General features: G+C 41.6%; 1 protein-coding gene across 10 annotated transcripts in view; it reads right to left on the bottom strand.

Moving 5' to 3' along the window:
- The window catches only part of pnpla6 (patatin-like phospholipase domain containing 6), a 37660-nt gene extending 19371 nt beyond the window's left edge, over nucleotides 1-18289 (bottom strand). For 4 of the 10 annotated variants that reach the window (XM_047151396.2, XM_053676268.1, XM_053676267.1 and 1 more), the window contains exons 1-16: nucleotides 18206-18289; nucleotides 14305-14393; nucleotides 10210-10266; nucleotides 9824-9911; nucleotides 9503-9683; nucleotides 9237-9377; nucleotides 7410-7569; nucleotides 6837-6917; nucleotides 6563-6691; nucleotides 6382-6462; nucleotides 5849-5996; nucleotides 4937-5011; nucleotides 4186-4289; nucleotides 3273-3440; nucleotides 3007-3084; nucleotides 116-321 (exon numbers count right to left, since the gene is read on the bottom strand). In XM_047151396.2, coding sequence (XP_047007352.1) covers nucleotides 116-321; nucleotides 3007-3084; nucleotides 3273-3440; nucleotides 4186-4289; nucleotides 4937-5011; nucleotides 5849-5996; nucleotides 6382-6462; nucleotides 6563-6691; nucleotides 6837-6917; nucleotides 7410-7569; nucleotides 9237-9377; nucleotides 9503-9683; nucleotides 9824-9911; nucleotides 10210-10266; nucleotides 14305-14349 — 1742 coding nt within the window. In that variant the 5' untranslated portion in view covers nucleotides 14350-14393; nucleotides 18206-18289. The remainder of the gene's footprint in view (nucleotides 1-115; nucleotides 322-3006; nucleotides 3085-3272; nucleotides 3441-4185; nucleotides 4290-4936; nucleotides 5012-5848; nucleotides 5997-6381; nucleotides 6463-6562; nucleotides 6692-6836; nucleotides 6918-7409; nucleotides 7570-9236; nucleotides 9378-9502; nucleotides 9684-9823; nucleotides 9912-10209; nucleotides 10267-14304; nucleotides 14394-18205) is intronic. The other 6 variants (XM_053676266.1, XM_053676269.1, XM_053676265.1 and 3 more) reach the window with 5 other exon arrangements.
- Between the last annotated feature and the right edge of the window lie 68 nt (nucleotides 18290-18357).

Genomic DNA, 18357 nt, shown 5'->3' with positions numbered 1-18357 from the left:
CATACTTCAATTGAATAAAAATAATAACCAACACCTTCTGACCAATCTGAATAAAAAAAAAAAATCGAGTGCTGTGGAATAAGTGAAAACTCATACTATATTGGATCTGACTCACTCATAGAAATCAGATTTGGAGATCTTGAGGAAGGTGCAGTCGCGGAGCGCGCGGACGGTGAAGATGAGCGGCTCTCCGGTCAGTACGGCCAGCTGACCCACCATCTCACCCGGCTGCGTCACGAACAGGCACACGTCCTCCTGCTTGTCGATCATACGCTGATACACGTGCAGGCAGCCGGACAACACGAAATGAAGACTCACGTCCTGACAGAGAGGAAAATGAGACGCCGTTTAGACCCGTCACGATAACTACTTTCGTTGGACGACATGTCACAGAAATAATTGCGACAAACGATATTATTGTCATTTTAAGACCATTTTATGCCACTGATATATGTATAACGATAATGTAATAGCATAACAATGCAAGTACACCCTTTCAGAGACGAATGAACTTCGAATTCTTAAGAATACACAGAATACAATATTGAAGGCTTTATGTTTTAGTGATTCGTTGTCTGCGTTTTAGTGTGTCGTTACGGAAAGAGCGCATTCACGTGAATTACACACAGCGTTACTTAAGTATATTCGTGTCATTTTCCGCAGAAGAAAGCTGTAATATTAGGTCAATGTTGCGTATGGGCCGCTCTAAACCACCGAAACAGTAAAGGTTTTAGTCCTCTGGCTGAGACTTCACCACGGGTTTCGGTCGTGACTGATTTAGTAGTGATAATTTCAGATAGTTCTGAGGCCTAGCTCAAAGATAGCACCGTTCTGAACCGTTCTACATACATAAAAACTACATTTTATGGAATAACACCCAAAAAACGTTTGCTTAATTGCAGAACAAAAATGTTTGGTAGAGACGTTCCTTAAACTTTTTAAACACATTCACCTTAAAATGATGGGACCTGTCTCCTCACCATGTAGCCATGACAGCGAGGGACACAGGAATATTTCCTGATCAGAAATGTAGGGGTGTGGTTAAAATCAGGCTCAGCCAATGGACTATGGAAATGCGGGACACTTTTTTTTTTTTTTTTTTACATAAAGTTTCATGATTTACAAAGAAAATATCAAATAAATAAACTTGAACTTCACTTTAAAAAAACAAAAACAAATTACATATATATATATATATATATATATATATATATATATATATATATATATATATATATATATATATATATATAATTTTAAAAACAACAATGGAATAAAATGCGAAAATTATTTCAATATCATTTCCATAAGTTGAAATTTTAGGGGTTAGGGTTCAGGACAGCCACCTCACGACTGAAAATACCCAATACATGATATATATATATATATATATATATATATATATATATATAAAAAGCTTACTACTATTTTAAACATTATTGTGGGTTTGGAAAGATAATAGAAGGATCTTAGTAAACATCCAGGTTTTGAATACTTAAATGCTTTTTAACTGTGTTTTTTGGTTGAGGGACAGCAGTTCTGTAGAAAGGCCTGTAAATGTCTGATTAATCTCATACGTGTATAGGATGCTTCGGGGTGAGTTCATTAACCCGCTATTAAAGCCCTTCAGTTTACTGCTCTTCATTCATTGTTCATCTTCAGCTCACGCAGCTTAGTCTTACGCAGAGTCAATCCCCGACATTATCGACTACGACTGGAGGATTTGAAACACTACAACTATTCTTTCCAGATTTCTGATCTTACATTCAAACAGTTACACAGTATTTGCATTCGACTGTGCATTTTTAATCTTACGTTCGACAAATACTGGAAGTTTGAATTTGACATCCCTAGAGTGGATGACAGTGACATTCTATTCTTATGTAAACAAACACGCAATATCGAGGTCAGCAAAAAAAACCATCAAGATCGATGTCCATATATCGTACGATAAGTCGATACAGACATTCTTGTTACAGGCCTAGTTTTAAATTCAATCAATTCAATTATAATTACATTATTATTATCTTCATGGTAAATAATTATAATGTTATTTACACTCTGTTCACCTAAACATCCATGCTAATTATAGAGGAACAATTTACATACGGTTCAGTTTCAGCTTACATATGAGATGATTAATAATAAAGTATCACGTTCAAACCAACTGTGTTGATGGTTTATAGAATTTGAACAGGACTTAAAGGTTTAAGGCTACTGTAAGAAACTACAGACGGCCTCTCAGCAGTGTCCACCCCGAACTGTGACAGGAGAAGCTTGTTCCCCAAAAAGGAAGAATTATCAAAGGGACGATTTTGCTCAGTCTCAGAAATATGTGTATAATACGACCTAAAGTGACATTCACACAGTTATAGCACGGGAGCGGCATCAAGAACCATCCCTGAACACAGGGCTACATGAGCATAATTAGCATTCAGAAAGACATCTGTCTCGATAGGTCTACCGCCTCAACAGTGGTACCACCTCAAGGGCAGTGGTGGCTTAGCGTTTAAGGGTCTGGGTTACTCGTCAGAAGGTCGGGGGTTCAAGCCCCAGCACTGTCAAGCTGCCACTGTTGGGCCCTTGAGCAAGGCCCTTAATCCTCTCTGCTCCAGGGGCGCCATATCATGGCTGATCCTGCACTCGGTATGCCAAGAAAAGAATTTCACTGTGCTGTACTGTATATGTGACCAATCATATCATTATCATTTGGGGTCATACCTGTAACACCATCCGTATCAAATGCTATCCTTAATTTACATTTAGGATGCAACTTTATTTACATTACATACAGAAAACACAGTATGAAATATCTGTGTGGATATCGTTCGGGGTTCACTTTGACTCCGACGAACCCGAAGTGCTTCATGTAGTTTGCCAGTGCCACGCTGGAAGAAAGTTATTCTTCTTTGAGGTCCTCTTCATTTTTTTCTTACACTACGATATGCATGAGAGAAGGATGAAGGATGGAGAGAAAGATGGAAGGATGTGGAGGATTCGGCGTACCTGGTCTCCCTGTCTGGCCAGGACAGTGCCTGCTTTGGCATGGTGCAAGGTCACTCGTCCATTCAGCAGTGCAGCGTCCTGATAAAGAAAGGATAAAGGACAAAGGATAAAGAATGAGTGTGGGAGCAGAGTGAACCGTAGTCAACTGAGCAACAGAACCGAAAACGAAACAAATGTTATATTGTGAATGCGCTGAAACTGGAAATTATCTGTGTGTGTGTGTGTGTTGATTCTGATCCTAAGGCAGTACATAAACATCGCTATACCTCGATTTTCATTAGTTTCAGAAACTCCTTCTGAGCCTCCTCGAACAGGGTGGCGCTGGATCGTCCTGGCAACGGGCCGTAAACGTTCTCTGTGCTCACTTCCTCCTCGGGGTACAGGTACACGCCCGACGGCACCTCATCTACTGTTACTCTTCTCTCTCGCTGCTCCTGACACACATACAAAACACATCACTAGTCAGAAACGCAGATAAACATCTCGTTATTTAGCGTGAATTCTGATGAAATCTAATAGAACTAGGCGCGTACTCGAAATATACAGTATTTAGGGTTCATAAACATGCTTCTTTTAAAGACTTCCGATGACCCTTAGAGACTGTTTTTGCATTTTTAAAGGGTGCACATTTTCAGAAACTATAAGCAGTGTCAGATGGGAGCTTTAGGGTGTGTGTGAGAGAGAGTGTGTGAGTGGGGGGTTGTTTTGCTGATGAATAAATATGTTTGAAACTTACTGACTTCTGTGTTTCTCAACAAAACAAAGAATGTGCTGTAGGTTTTCCTACTGCACATACAGTGCCCTTCAGTAATATTGGCACCCTTGGTGAATATGAGCAAAGAAGGCTGTGAAAAATATTTAACAAAGAAGTTTCTTTTTTTGGATAAAACGGTTTTGTCTTTGCAATTGTTTGATATTCATGAGAGCAGAGTATTTTTGTGAATTTTTTTTGAACAAAAGATCAAAAGTTTAAACAATAAAGACAATTTTTCACAGCCTTCTTTGCTCATATTTACCAAGGGTGCCAATATTAATGGTGGGCACTGTATACATTAAAACAAAAAATTCAAATATTTCGAACCCTGTAGCCCTATACTGTGTTGGTATTACTGGAGTGACTAAGCCATTTGCTGTGTGTGTGTGTGTGTGTGTGTGTGTGTGTGTGTGTGTGTGTCTAACCCGTGTAAACGTGGGTGCTGTGGGTGTTCCATCCTCGGCAGACACAGAAATCCGGCCCCTCTCATATGCCATGTCGAAATCTGAACGCAGGCCCTTTTGCATGCCTGCAAACCCAACACACACACACGCACGCACACACACGCACACACACACACGCACACACACGCACGCACACACACGCACGCACACACACGCACGCACACACACGCACGCACACACACGCACGCACACACACGCACGCACACACACGCACGCACGCACACACACACACGCACGCACACACACGCACGCACACACACACACTCACTCACACACACGCACGCACGCACACACACACAGGCACACACAAACTTGCTTTATTTCACCAATGACTACACAACAAACACACAGTAGCCCTTAATATTCTTTCTAGCCTCCTTAAAAATGAGCGAATTGTGAGACTCCAAACATAGTTTAATTCCACATGATAATTAATTTATTTATAAACAAATTATTTATTCATTTATTTAATTATAATTTATTTATAATACCACTCCTATCATTTATTTGCTGTAACATTGTTGTTATCAGTTATAGTGCTAGCTGTTGCTTCGGAGGATCACATGACATCAAATGACAAACTATTACTGATTTATCACTACAAGGTACGTGCCTCACTTCACACACACACACACACACACACACACACACACACACACACACACACACACACACACACACACACACACACATACACTGAGAACACACTCACCAGCAATGTCCACAGGCATGGAGATAGCCCTGCTCAGGGTCGGGATGGTGCTGCCTTCCTTCCCATGATCCACTGCTTAAATTCACAGCCAGGAAAAAGCAAGTTTATTTTTTCACATTTAACATTTATTATTGAACTATTAAAAGAAGACAAACTGCTCTATGCTGATGCAGACTCAAGATTAACTTGGCTAAAAGTACGTTCACACAGACAGCGACTCGCAGCGACAAAGCGGCCAGAGTCCATTTATTTTCAGTGAGAGCTGGCGACTTCCGGACACATGAGCGACAGCGACCGTCGGCGATTTGATGTGGGCGTGTCCAGTGACGCGGCAAAGCTGAGAAAAGTATAAATTCTGAGCGACTTGGTGCAGCGTCTACCAATGTGAGCGAAGACGTGAGCGCACGTGATCCGTAGTGCTGCCTGCGAGTCCGAGCTGTTCGTTTACCTGTAACTGTTCCCAGATAGACGGCTGGAATGGCAAAGAGCACACGCTCTTTGTCCTTCATCTCATAGGATACGATGCATATATACATAAAACTGGTTTGCTGTAAAAAGATAAATGTTACTATGGTAACCAGTAGTAGGAACACCTACTGGTGACTTCGTAGTACAGCGACTGATTGCTGTGCGTGTGAGCGTACCTTCGCGGATCATTTGGTTGAGAGTACGCCGATTTTTTTTCTTGTTTTCATCTAGTTGATATGATCGTAGCAAGAAATGTGCTGATGTAACAGGGGGTGTGGTGTTTGAATTCTGCCAGAACAGTGCTGAGATCATCCAACTTTACTGCAACAGCAGTTGTGTAATCTTGTGAAAGCATTCCTTGATTTTATACACCAACTAAACTCTGAATGAACAAGCTTTTGGGTTAGAGTTAAATAAATACTGTGTGCTTTGACATGTCCTTACCATTGGCTTCTCGGACGGCGGCTTCCCGCTGCTCCTCGGGCACAGTGAGGCTGCTGAAGCGTTTGCTGTGGCGTACAGGGCTGGTGCGGTTGGCGTGTGGAGAGAGCACGGGTAAGCGCAGCGGTTGCATCTCCTGCGAAAAGAACATCTACGATAACAATGCACAACGATTCGAACCTTAATCGTGGCAACTTCAGACTTGAACATAATCAACTGCAATACTGATGAACTTGGTGAAAAGTACAACTGCCTGGGTTTTATTATTTTTTAAATTATATTCAAAACGTATATATTTGACATAACATACTATGTGAAAGAAATGACTGAGGTCTGCTCATTTGAAACGATGAAATGATATAAAACCATTTTGTTCCTAAACTGGGGTATATAATCACGCTTTCAATAACTGATTAAATGTATTCATATGTTTTCACTATAAAATGTCATCTGGATAAACGACACTGCATGCAAGATAGCATTTTTTAAGTAAATATACCTGTGTGTGTGCGTGTGTGTGTGTGTGTGTGCCTTACATGACAGAAGAGCTCATTAGTGAGGCCTAGGTAGTTGTGTAAAGCCAGGACAGTCACTCTCTGCAGCCTCACCATGATGATCTACAGAAAGAAAAAGTCCATCTACTTTAACAATCGTACACGTATTTGTATTAGAAGCTTACAGTATGTGAGGAAAACGAATCAGAACACACACACAGACCTGCACCACACGCACTAAACTCTCTGGATACTTCTCAAAGATGGACAGGAAAGCCTCGACAGGCAGACGCAGGACTGTGGACACCTCTGCAGCTCTGGCAGACACCGTCCGATACGGCCTCTGGTGACCCTGTAACACACACGCGTGCACAAACACGCACACACAGAAAATAACTACTGAACGAAGATTTTTAATATGAAATACCTTGTCTCATTCGCATACGTTATATACATACCAAATACATGACATATATGGAGATGTGGGTGTGGCTTACTGTGATGACATCAAGAATGCTCAGTAGACTATGAACCGAATCTCCTGGAAACACCTCTTTAACCACTCCATCCTTCCCATCCTTCAGAGACAGAGAGAGAAAGGGATAGCGAGACAGAGACAAAATCTTGTCTATGGTACTCACACATGAGCCACGGATGCAGTAGACAGAGATAGGCGTATTCTTTAATAATAATAATAATAATAATAATACATTTAAGGCATTTTGGCAGACGCCCTTATCCAGAGTGACTTACATTTACCTCATTTATACAACTGAGCAGTTGAGGGTTAAGGGCCTTGCTCAAGGGCCCAACAGTGGCAGCTCAGCAGTGCTGGGATTTGAACTCACAACCTTTCGAACAGCAGTACAGTGCATTAACCACCGAGCTACCACTGCCCAGCAACAACAGCGACAAAACCCCACAGTAGGTCAATGGCAAGGGTCTAACAACGCAAATAACCTTGATATATTACATTATATACGTTGTTATTACACAAACTCAAGACAATGAACGTGAAAGAGCCTGTGGAAGCAAGACACCTACTTACACACAAACTCACATACACACACCTGACCAGTAAGACAGAGCTCCAGTTTGCCGTCCTGCACTACATAGATGCTGCTGTCCGGTTGTGCGGGTCTGAAGACATACTCGCCCTGCTGGAACTGCAGGAACACCATGTGCTTACACAGCTCCAGAAACAATGGCTTCTCAAAGTGGCCTAATACACTACACACACACACACACACACACACACACACACACACACACAACACAGAGACACATTTGATTTTGCATTTACGTTAAGTCATTTCAAAAACTAGGCTCATTATAAAGCATATCTGACTTGAGGATAACAATCACACTGTGAACGTGGACACGATGTCAACGTTTCAGTATCATCCTCCTCTGATTACAACCACACCCCACTAGCTGTGACTGGACAGTGATGACATTTCAGCGTGGAACTGTAACTATAACACACCGCAGAAAGCGACGTCCAATGCGACATGGAATGACATTCATTTCTGACACCATTTTAATTTTTAAAAAAAAATGTTTTTCACTGAAGAGCTCGAGCAACGCTCGAGCAATGCGATGGTTTTGCTATTAGTGTGGTATGTTTTCTGCACGTCATGACCAATAGTATTTGTGCATTGTATTTTACATTTTAATCTGATCACTTGTAGGTGAAAACGTGGAATCTTCACCGACTCTTCACAGAGTCCTGTCAGTGTTTATGACTGATTGATTCAACTTTATTAATCCCCCGAGGGGAGACATTTACGTCACAGCAGCACATACACAATAATAAAATAAATATAAAAGACGTTCACGACAACGATCATGACTTTACAGAATCAGTTCCGAAAGGCATTGCGATTATATACAAGCAAATGATTCTATAATATAATCATATTGTATAGCACTGATTGTACAGTCTGATAGCATTTGGTTAAAAAAAAAAAAAAGACTTTCTATTTTTTAAATCGCGCCTTGTGACAGCGGGGATGAATTAATCTTGAGATTACTGTACTCGCTAGGGCTCGAACTGTTTCATGAAAGGGGTGACGATCATAATTCATTATAGAGACCAATTTATCAATCATTCTACCATGCCCAATCTCCGCTACGGTGAGTAACACACTCCCCACAACAGAACCTGCCTTCTGTATAAGTTTATTTCATTTGTTCTTCTCCTTTTCCCACAATCCCCCTCCCTAACATTCTGACATCATACAAGATCACAGATGACACTACAGAATCGTCGAAGGTCTTAAGTAGTACCTGAGATACCCCGAAGGATCTCAGTCGACTTAACAATGAATACGACTTTGACCCTTCTTATAGTCAGACCAGTCAACCCAGGTACTTATACGTTGTTACAGTCTCAATTTCCGACCCTCCTATGTTTAGGACTGGTGCAACTTGCTGAGGATGTCTACTAAAATCGACCACAATTTCCTTAGTCTTACTAGCATTTAGCCTAAGTCCGTTTATCTCACACCAGTCCACAAAACTCTTTAATAGCTCCCAATATTCATCCTCATCACGGTCTGTTATACGGCCAATGAGTCGTCAGAGAATTTCTGAAGTTGTACTGAACGTCTGACGTATAAAAAGTAAACAAAAATGGAGCTAAAATCGTTCCTTGAGGGTTGCCAGTACTTCGCTTCACTACTTGAGACACACAGTCATGCATCCTCGTCATGCGTATTAGAGAGAAAGTCTGACGTACTCCAGCATTTTCCATCTTACTTCTAAGTAGTGTAGGCAGTATAGTATAGTAGAGTCTCTAAATGACTCTAAGCGATTTGTCTAAGAGATAAACAATTGCATCATCAACCCCCAACCCCCTCCCCCTCCCCAGACTGAACTAGCAAGTGCTTATTTACCGCACGTTCTTCAGCATGTAGAGCACTTCTGAGGGTAGGTGCGAGTTGGCAACATCAAACTCCGTCAGATCAGCCTCTAGCACTGAGGGAGGAGGCTCCTTCATCTGCAGGGTGGGCACCTCCTTCTTAAAGCGCAGGATCCTGAACGTAAAAGAGAGCGCACGTGAAAGAGAGAGAGAGAGATGACATGAAAGCAGAAATGATGGCAAATTTCCCTGATGACATCACATCACCCAACAGCTCTGCTATTATTACTCGACGTTTACTTTTTAGCGATGTTGAGCATCTTCTGTTTCTTCTTCAGTCTCGGACGGGAGGAAGAAGACGATGACGTTCCGACTAGAGACGAGGTGGACTGCGAGACTTTCCTCATGATCTTCCTGCCATAGAATAAAACTTTGTCTCTCTTGCGGAAGCGGTATTTGGGGGCTTCTTGAGCCGCGAGGTCTGCAAAAAGCACGACAAAAAAACAACACAAAAGCCAGAAGATTACATCGGACATCACGAGAAATCGGTGTCGGACATGAAAAGCAGATTCGAGTACTCTAGAGGACGAGGGACTCGTGTACAACGTTTCAGACACTCACTCCGAAGGTGAATCCTGCGCAGCACAAAGAAGATGAAGGTGGCGATGAGGACGATGGCGATGCCAGCACCAAGCACTATTCCCACCATCTTAGAAATAGAGAACAGAATAGAGAAAATAAAAGATCAGGGTAGAAGAGTCGTGAACAAAGGGTGGAGAAATGTGTATTAATTACGACTGCAACATTAAAGACTTACGGAAACGTGGAAAATTCAAACTTATACTACAAAACTAAACATTAAAAACAATGTAGTATATATTTCTAAGTAAATATCGGCCACTGTTCTTGCAATATCAACATCTCCACTGGTAACATTAATCATTTACTATAGATCTTCACATTTGTTTCTCAGTAATTTGGGTAATTTGTGTCTGATCTATACGAACCATGCTGGTCTGAAGCTGGTCCTCCACAAATGTCTTTAAATTTGCATATGACTCCTGCTAAAAAGAAAGAAGAAAGAAGACAAACAAATTGTTGATACGGTGAAGCTTTCTGTAAGGAGCAATTTAACATTTACGGAAGGAGTCTCCAGTGTCAGCTCTTTGATACCGTCAGTAATTATTTCGCCACAGGAAGTCATCACATCAGAGCACGTTATGCTTTCTAAGTAACGTGATGTTCCTCAACGTTAAACGCGACTATAAACGTATAGAACGTCACATCGTGTTCTTCACGTAATAAGAATAGTAACTGTGTAAAAGGAATAGAGCGATTCGGGACGCGCTGTTAGAAGAAAACTTAACAGGAAACAGTAACTCCGCTTCACCGCCCTGTCCTTGGGTTAATAACTGTTTGTCCTCCGTCCTCCTTCTACATTCTCTTCGTAATATATTATGCTCGGTCCTCAATTCTTTCAGCCGCTCCTACACTCTTCCACAGGCTCCTACTCTCGCATTCCTGTCCGTATCTTCCCATCGGCCATTCTTTTCCTTCATAAACAACTCTCCGTACATTGCTAATAGAAGATATGAAGTACTCTTTATTTTAGTTTAGCTTCCAAGCCAGCGCTCATGAAAGCAAAAGAAACTTTTCTGACTTTATTCCAGCATGCATGAGCATGTTACGTATGAGAAACGACATGGAGACACGGAGGTGAGAAAATAAGAGACAACACGGAAAATGGAGAAGCGGCGATCGAGCGGTGAAATCCGAGCTTTCATAATCGATTCATTACAGTGTAGACTTTGATGAAAGCCGTGCGTTTTCTTCCTAATGACATGCGCTCGAGGCATCTTATTATATTAAAATCATACACCCATATTTACATTCTGCGTGTGTTTTACGTCGCCGTCAAATCTCGTTCGCTCGGCCATGTCGCGTTACACCAACTGCACTGAACTGTGCAAGAGGAGGCAGCCGAGAACAGATCAGATAAGATAAGCGTGGTTATCTTGCGACACTCGAGCTGTTTCTCTTCCTGTAGCCACTTTGAAACATTAAATAAGGACTTCAGCAGTGAAAAGGACATTTGGCAGAACTCGGTCCTGCGCTCATGCAATCGCATGCCCAGCCAATCAGCTTTCAGAAAGCCAATCAGTCAAAATAAATAATAAAAAAAGGACTGACTGGACGAAGAAAAAAAAAAAAAGAACATCTGTTAGTACTGATGAGTAATTAGAAGGTCAGATGGAGGGAACGATGACAGCTGGTCATCAGGGAAAAGGACGGGATTAAAACGAAAAGGTTTTTTTTGGGGGGAAATGCAAAGCCATGCAGGTATAAAATGGATTATGTGAATTATTATTAAAGGAATAAGAGGCATGAGGGAGGAGTGAACTGTGATATGACGCACAGTGAGTTTGAACAGATATCTGGTGTTAAAGTGTCCACAGATTAGGAGTATTAAAATGGATCAAAAGAGGCTTATGCAGTTATAGTTCTGTTCTAATTTTAAAAATATAGTACTGAACTAGAGCTGGTGAAATTGCTTTACATGAAAAAGGATTGTCGCATTTTAATTATTCGCAGTCAGCCAGGACGATTTCAACAAACAGGCGACCAAAAACAGAATCTCTCATTTGTAAGTCGCTTTGGATAAAGGCGTCTGTTAAATGAATCCATGTAAATGTAATGAACACGGGCTTTTAAACATTCAGGGTTGCTGCATTTGAGTAAGTAAATATAATGAAAATACTGTATGATTTAAACGGTGTGTGAACTGTGACATTCAGTCTGACAGCCGTAATGGAAATATACTCCGTCTAGTGTTTTATATTATGATGACTGTAAGTGGTCGTTCTGGAAAAACGACACACCGACTACAGTAAACAATACAGAAGCGCGGAAACGCAAGCTGTGAAAAAACATTACAGTGCTACGTCATTATTCCGACGTGATGTCTTCTTATTTTGGGCGTAATAGATATTGTTTAATCATTTCAACTCGATGTCTCGTTTTTCAAGATAATGTCGGGGTATTTTTGACAAAATATCACATGATAATATCTTTTTATTTTAAGATACAGTGGGTTGATCGCAATTTTTACTTAAGATCTCATTATTTCGAGTGTGTCATTTATTTTGATTTATTAGACAGCTTATCACTTCAAGGTTTTGTGTCAATGTTTTGACTGATACTCACAGAGCACTTCATTAGGAATACTATATTAGTACTGGGTAGAGCCTCCCTTTGCTCTCAAAACAGCCTCAGTACTTCATGGCATGGAATCCACGAGACGTTGGAAACATCCCTTTGAGATTGTGGTCCATGTAGACATGATTACAGCAGATTTCTCAGGTGCACCTTCATGCTGCGAATCTCTCGTTCTACCACATCCTAAAAGTGTTCTATTGGATTCAGATCCGGTGACTGGGAAGGCCACTGAAGATCACTGAACTCATCGTCATGTTCATGAGACCAGTTTGAGACTTCTGCTTTGTGATCTGGTGCAACGTCATGCTGGAAGTAGTCATTAGAAGATAATGTGGCCATTAAGGGATGAACATGAACAGCAACAAAATACAAAAAAGGCTGTGGCATTCAAGCGATGATCGATTTGTATTAACGGGCATACAAAATGCGCCAAGGAAACATTCCCCACACCATCACACCACCTCCACCAGCCTGAACTGTTGACACAAGGCAGGTTGGCTGCATGTATTCATGCTGTTGGTGCCAAATTCCAACTCTACCAATGATGTGCCTCAGCATAAATGGAGAGTCATTAGACCAGGCTACATTTCCAGTGTTTTTGTGACCTGTGCCCACTGCAGCCTCAGCTTTCTGTTCTTGGCTGACACAAGTGGAACCCAGCGTGGTCTTCTGATGTTGTAGCCTCAAGGTTTGACGTGCATTCTGAGATGCTTTTCTGCTCATTACAATTGCACAGAGTGTTTATCTGAGTTACTGTAGCCTTTCTCTCAGCTCAAACCAGTCTGGCCATTCTCTGTTGACCTCTCTCCCTCTCTCCCTCTCTCATCGACAAGGTTTTTCTGTCCGCAGAACTGCGGCTCACTGGATGTTTTTGATCTTTATTGCACCATTCTGAGTAAACTCTAGAGACTGCTGGGTGTGAAAATCCCAGTAGATCAGCCGTTTTACAAATACTCAAACCAGCTCATCTGCCACCAACAATCATGCCACCGTCAAAATCACTGAAATCACATTTTCCCCCATTCTGAGGGTTGATGTGAACATTACCTGAAGCTGCTAGCTCATACCTGCATGATTTAATGCACTGCACTGCCGCCACATGATTGGCTGATTAGAGAATTACATGAATGAGTAGGTGTACAAGTGTTCCTTACAGTTCTCTGTAAGTGTATATTTAAGCTATTGTGCTATTGTACATCTGGCTTACTGGCTATCCATGAAACAGCATATGTTCAACAATTCTGAACTAACATTCAAGAAATTAGTCACTGATAGATTGTGTAGGTGTTCAATATTATGTCAGAAAAACTATTTTAAAAATATTAAAATAATGCTGATAACTAAAAGTTATTATATCAAAATAAGATATTAAATCAAACTACATTTCACAGCATTTTGGCAGACGCCCTCATCCAGAGGAACTTGCATTATACAACTGAGCAACTGAGGGTTAAGGGCCTTGCTCAAGGGCCCAGCACTGGAAGGTTGGCAGTGCTGTGATTTACACTCATGACCGTCCGATCAGAAGTCCAATGTCTTAACCACTAAGCTACCACTTCCCCTATCTTGAAATAATGATATATTAAGTCAAAATAATAACAATGTCTTCCTGAAGGAAGATGGAATTGAGGCACAGAGTCCCACTCCTACTTGAAATGCTGCGTGACAATTTATAAAGCGTAATAAAGCTCCTGATAAATATATAAAGAGGTTTTCTTTCACTCTCTGTTTAGGGAAGTTTGCTGATATAGTAAGTAAGTAAGTGTCAGATGATTAAGACCATGCTGTGGTTAATATTGTTTGTGACTACTGTGACTGAGTGCATGTACTCGTGTATATATGTATTTATAATCAGTGTTAGAAAATGGAAGGGGCAGCGTGCTCACCTCTGATGGTTCTTGGGACTCTGGTCCCAAGGTGCTCTGTCCCATTTTAACAGTGGCACTGCACACAACTGGTCCATGAACAACTAGCGCTGCAAGACACACACACGGTAAGGCACGAGGCATCATGCAACATGCCATTACATGCAAATCAGCCAACATGCATGCACGGTCTCAAGCTTTTACTCAATATCTGTGTAAATAGTATTAACTGCTGCCTATCATGCCAACTCCATATCTAGCCCTCTATCTAAACATCACATCTGTTCTCTTCTTGTCCATTTAGTAGCTCTACCAGCAAACCTACACTGCCTAAAGACAAAAACATCTTTCGATTATTGCCTTGTTGCAGGACAAACTCACGTTTTTAATATATGACATTTCAGAATTCTACTGAAATTGCTTTATCGATTTTCCATTTGAAAAACCATGGGGTTGCAAACTTTCGCCCTTGAATGCAGATGATGTCATGGGTCCCAATTCCTATATCTATCTCCCTGTCACTGGACCGATTGGTGATCCAGCAGAACTACAGACAGCGAAGCTTATCAGGATCAATATGGCTGAACCTGATCAACCCCTGCCAAATTTCAGACAGAATTTTACCTTGACCACTTGTCTGTCACAACACTGAGCAAAAAGCCAGACAGACACTCCTGAAAAATGGCGTTTTGAAAAAGCACTTTAGTACCAGCAAGCCCAGTTTCGAGAGAAGTTCCAAGCAGGCAAAGATTTACCCACAACCAACAATTTCCTCACAATTTACTATTTACAGAGTATCTATTTACAGAATAGCCTAGTACCCAATCTAGGCTCATGCCAATTACAGCAGAACTCAAAGGTTTACTCATGGACAGATGGTCGCTTCAGCAGAACCTTTTTCTCTTTAAAACAGCTGCACATAATCCAGTGATGGTAAAACATTGGTGTATGGCATAGCCTCTTTGCCATGATAAGTCTGTTTCCTGTTTAGCTCTCTTGATCCGGATATTGCCACACACTGATGCTTTACCCTTCACACCTCTATATTTACCCTCACTCAGGCATATTTACCTCCATATACACCTCCATGTTTGACTGCAGCATCACTTAGACATTTCCCACATTTTCTTTCTGAACTTTGAAGCAAACTGTGCCAGCTGAATCGTTGACTGGCATTGGTGCGCAAACTACAATCCATTAACAATATGTCCGCATTACAGCAAGTAACTGCAGATTACTTTCAGTGTCCGAGGACATCGACGTAACACAAGATCAGTCACTTTTTAAAAGAATAAATCAATTACAGTGGCCTACACTCATTATATCTTCATGGCAGAAGCTTTTACACAAAGTGAAGCAGAAAACAACCCAAGTATGAAAGCTTTAAATGAGCTGATAATCCCTGCAAGAAAAAGCTTTCACCAATTTATCAGAAACAAGAGCCAGATAGTTGTAGGGATTAAAAAAGGGCTTAAATCAAGGCTTAAACAAAAAGTCTTTCTGTACTGCGCAATGCAACTGATTTTTTGGTCGTGGAAAACTGGAACTGGAACCAGTACCAAATGTTCTAGCTGTATAGCTTTTCATACCTGCTCAACACAAACAGGTATCATAACCTGAACAGCTGGAACGTTTGGTGCTGGCCATTGGAAGTACCATCTTATAAACTGGCTATCTGAACAACCAATCGAAGGAACCGGAATAATCCAATCACTTCTTCCATGTTGGTCTTAACCTGTTGTGTCACATGACGTCAACAGTGACCCCTTTCTATGTCATTTACAGCATAAATTAACTAAGGTATACATATTAAATCTTGACAAAACAAAAACACAACAATCGAAAGATCTAAAACTTCGACATCTGTTCTCAGACAAAAGCTTACAGGAACATCTGTTTTTGTAATAACGTCAAATTTGACATTCAACTTGATCAGACTTGTGCCTTTGCCTTCACAACTTTTCTGGCTCGTAATAAAATATTAATAGCAATAATCGAGTAAAGCACAAACATGCAATAAGGAATTTCTATGACAATGTCTATCATCGAAAGTGGCATAGAAATAATTTTGAACTGAATATTTACATAATCCAGTATTGTAGGGTAAGTGTACCCATTAAACCCATGTACCCTTTAAGCCCACTTTCAACTCTGAAGTCAAATTAAAAAAAGATAAAATCATATGTCTCAGTCTGGGTGAAATCCCAACTCACACCCCGAGTTCCTACAGTAGGACAGGCTCAGCGTGTAATCCCGCCTCACACCCCGAGTTCCTACAGTAGGATAGTCTCAGGCTGTAATCCCACCTCACACCCCGAGTTCCTACAGTAGGATAGTCTCCGGCTGCAATCCCGCCTCACACCCCGAGTTCCTACAGTAGGATAGTTTCATCATGTAATCCCACCTCACACCCCGAGTTCCTACAGTAGGATAGTCTCATCATGTAATCCCACCTCACACCCCGAGTTCCTACAGTAGGATAGTTTCAGCATGTAATCCCACCTCACACCCCGAGTTCCTACAGTAGGATAGTCTCCGGCTGCAATCCCGCCTCACACCCCGAGTTCCTACAGTAGGATAGTTTCAGCATGTAATCCCACCTCACACCCCGAGTTCCTACAGTAGGATAGTCTCCGGCTGCAATCCCGCCTCACACCCCGAGTTCCTACAGTAGGATAGTTTCAGCATGTAATCCCACCTCACACCCCGAGTTCCTACAGTAGGATAGTCTCATCATGTAATCCCACCTCACACCCCGAGTTCCTACAGTAGGATAGTCTCCCGCTGCAATCCTGCCTCACACCCCAAGTTCCTACAGTAGGATAGTTTCAGGCTGTAATCCCACCTCACACCCCGAGTTCCTACAGTAGGATAGTCTCATCATGTAATCCCACCTCACACCCCGAGTTCCTACAGTAGGATAGTTTCAGCATGTAATCCTGCCTCAGACCCCGAGTTCCTACAGTAGGATAGTCTCAGGATGTAATCCCGCCTCACACCCCGAGTTCCTACAGTAGGATAGTCTCAAACTGTAATCCCGCAGGGGGGAACACACACGCTATGATGTCATATCCGGGTTTGTAAACCGTGCTAGGATTTACTCCTAGCTCATCTCAGACTGTTGAATTAACACCATCAGTGTGTATGCAGGTCCAGAATTACATAAAGGACCACAGTAGGAGTGTGTGTATTCAGCACTGCGGGTGTGTGTGTGTGTTGTTCCTGCGCCAATGCGCTATTTGCGGCAGAATGATGCGGACCAGCACTGGCCACCTTTGACCTGCTGTTAGCATGCAAAAAAGCGTCGTTTATTAGCGGATAAACCCATAACAACACCACGGAGAGTGTTATAAATATTTTAGTAACGTGTTTAATACATCCGGTAACGTCACAAGTTAACAAGAGCACGCGGGATGAAAGATTTCAGATGGCTAGAATCGTAGCTTTTCATTAAATCAATCCGTTATTCATCAAAATAAACCGAATCAGCAATTTAAAAAAAAAACTTGCCAGCTTTATAATTTAAACAGTTAGCAACAAAGTGTAAACAAATGTGTAAATAAACCTACACAGGCTTTTCTGTTTATATCGGACGTTAGCTTGCAAGGGCATCATCAATAGTCCGCCGAATCCTAAATAGCGCCCTCTTAAACACAGAGTGCACTACATAGGGCACACAAGCCATTCCTTTACATCGCACAGTAGTGCACTAGAATACACAGTCGGAGCCATTTGGAATACAGCCACTGTCATGCACATACACAGCTTTTATCAACGATCAGCAAGATACAGCTTTAAGTCAAATCTATTTCTCTAGAATCAGTAAAGCGATAATTATAAATATACAACCGTCAGACGCGCTAGACAGTTAATAAACAGTGTAACAGTGGAGAATGTTAAGGTTGTTCTTTTTCTATCCTACCTGAACCTCGCGTCACCTTCTATCAAACAACAACTCAATACCGGAACCGTTCACACGCAGGACTCCTCCCACACAGGGGCGGGACTGGGGGAGTTGACCAATCAGCGACATCTCCCGCGATCTTAACCAATCATTATTATCCGCTTTCAGAA

The sequence above is a fragment of the Ictalurus punctatus genome, chromosome 26 (assembly GCF_001660625.3).
Source record: "Ictalurus punctatus breed USDA103 chromosome 26, Coco_2.0, whole genome shotgun sequence".
NCBI lineage: Eukaryota > Metazoa > Chordata > Actinopteri > Siluriformes > Ictaluridae > Ictalurus > Ictalurus punctatus.
This window is presented reverse-complemented; position numbering and strand designations above follow the sequence as displayed.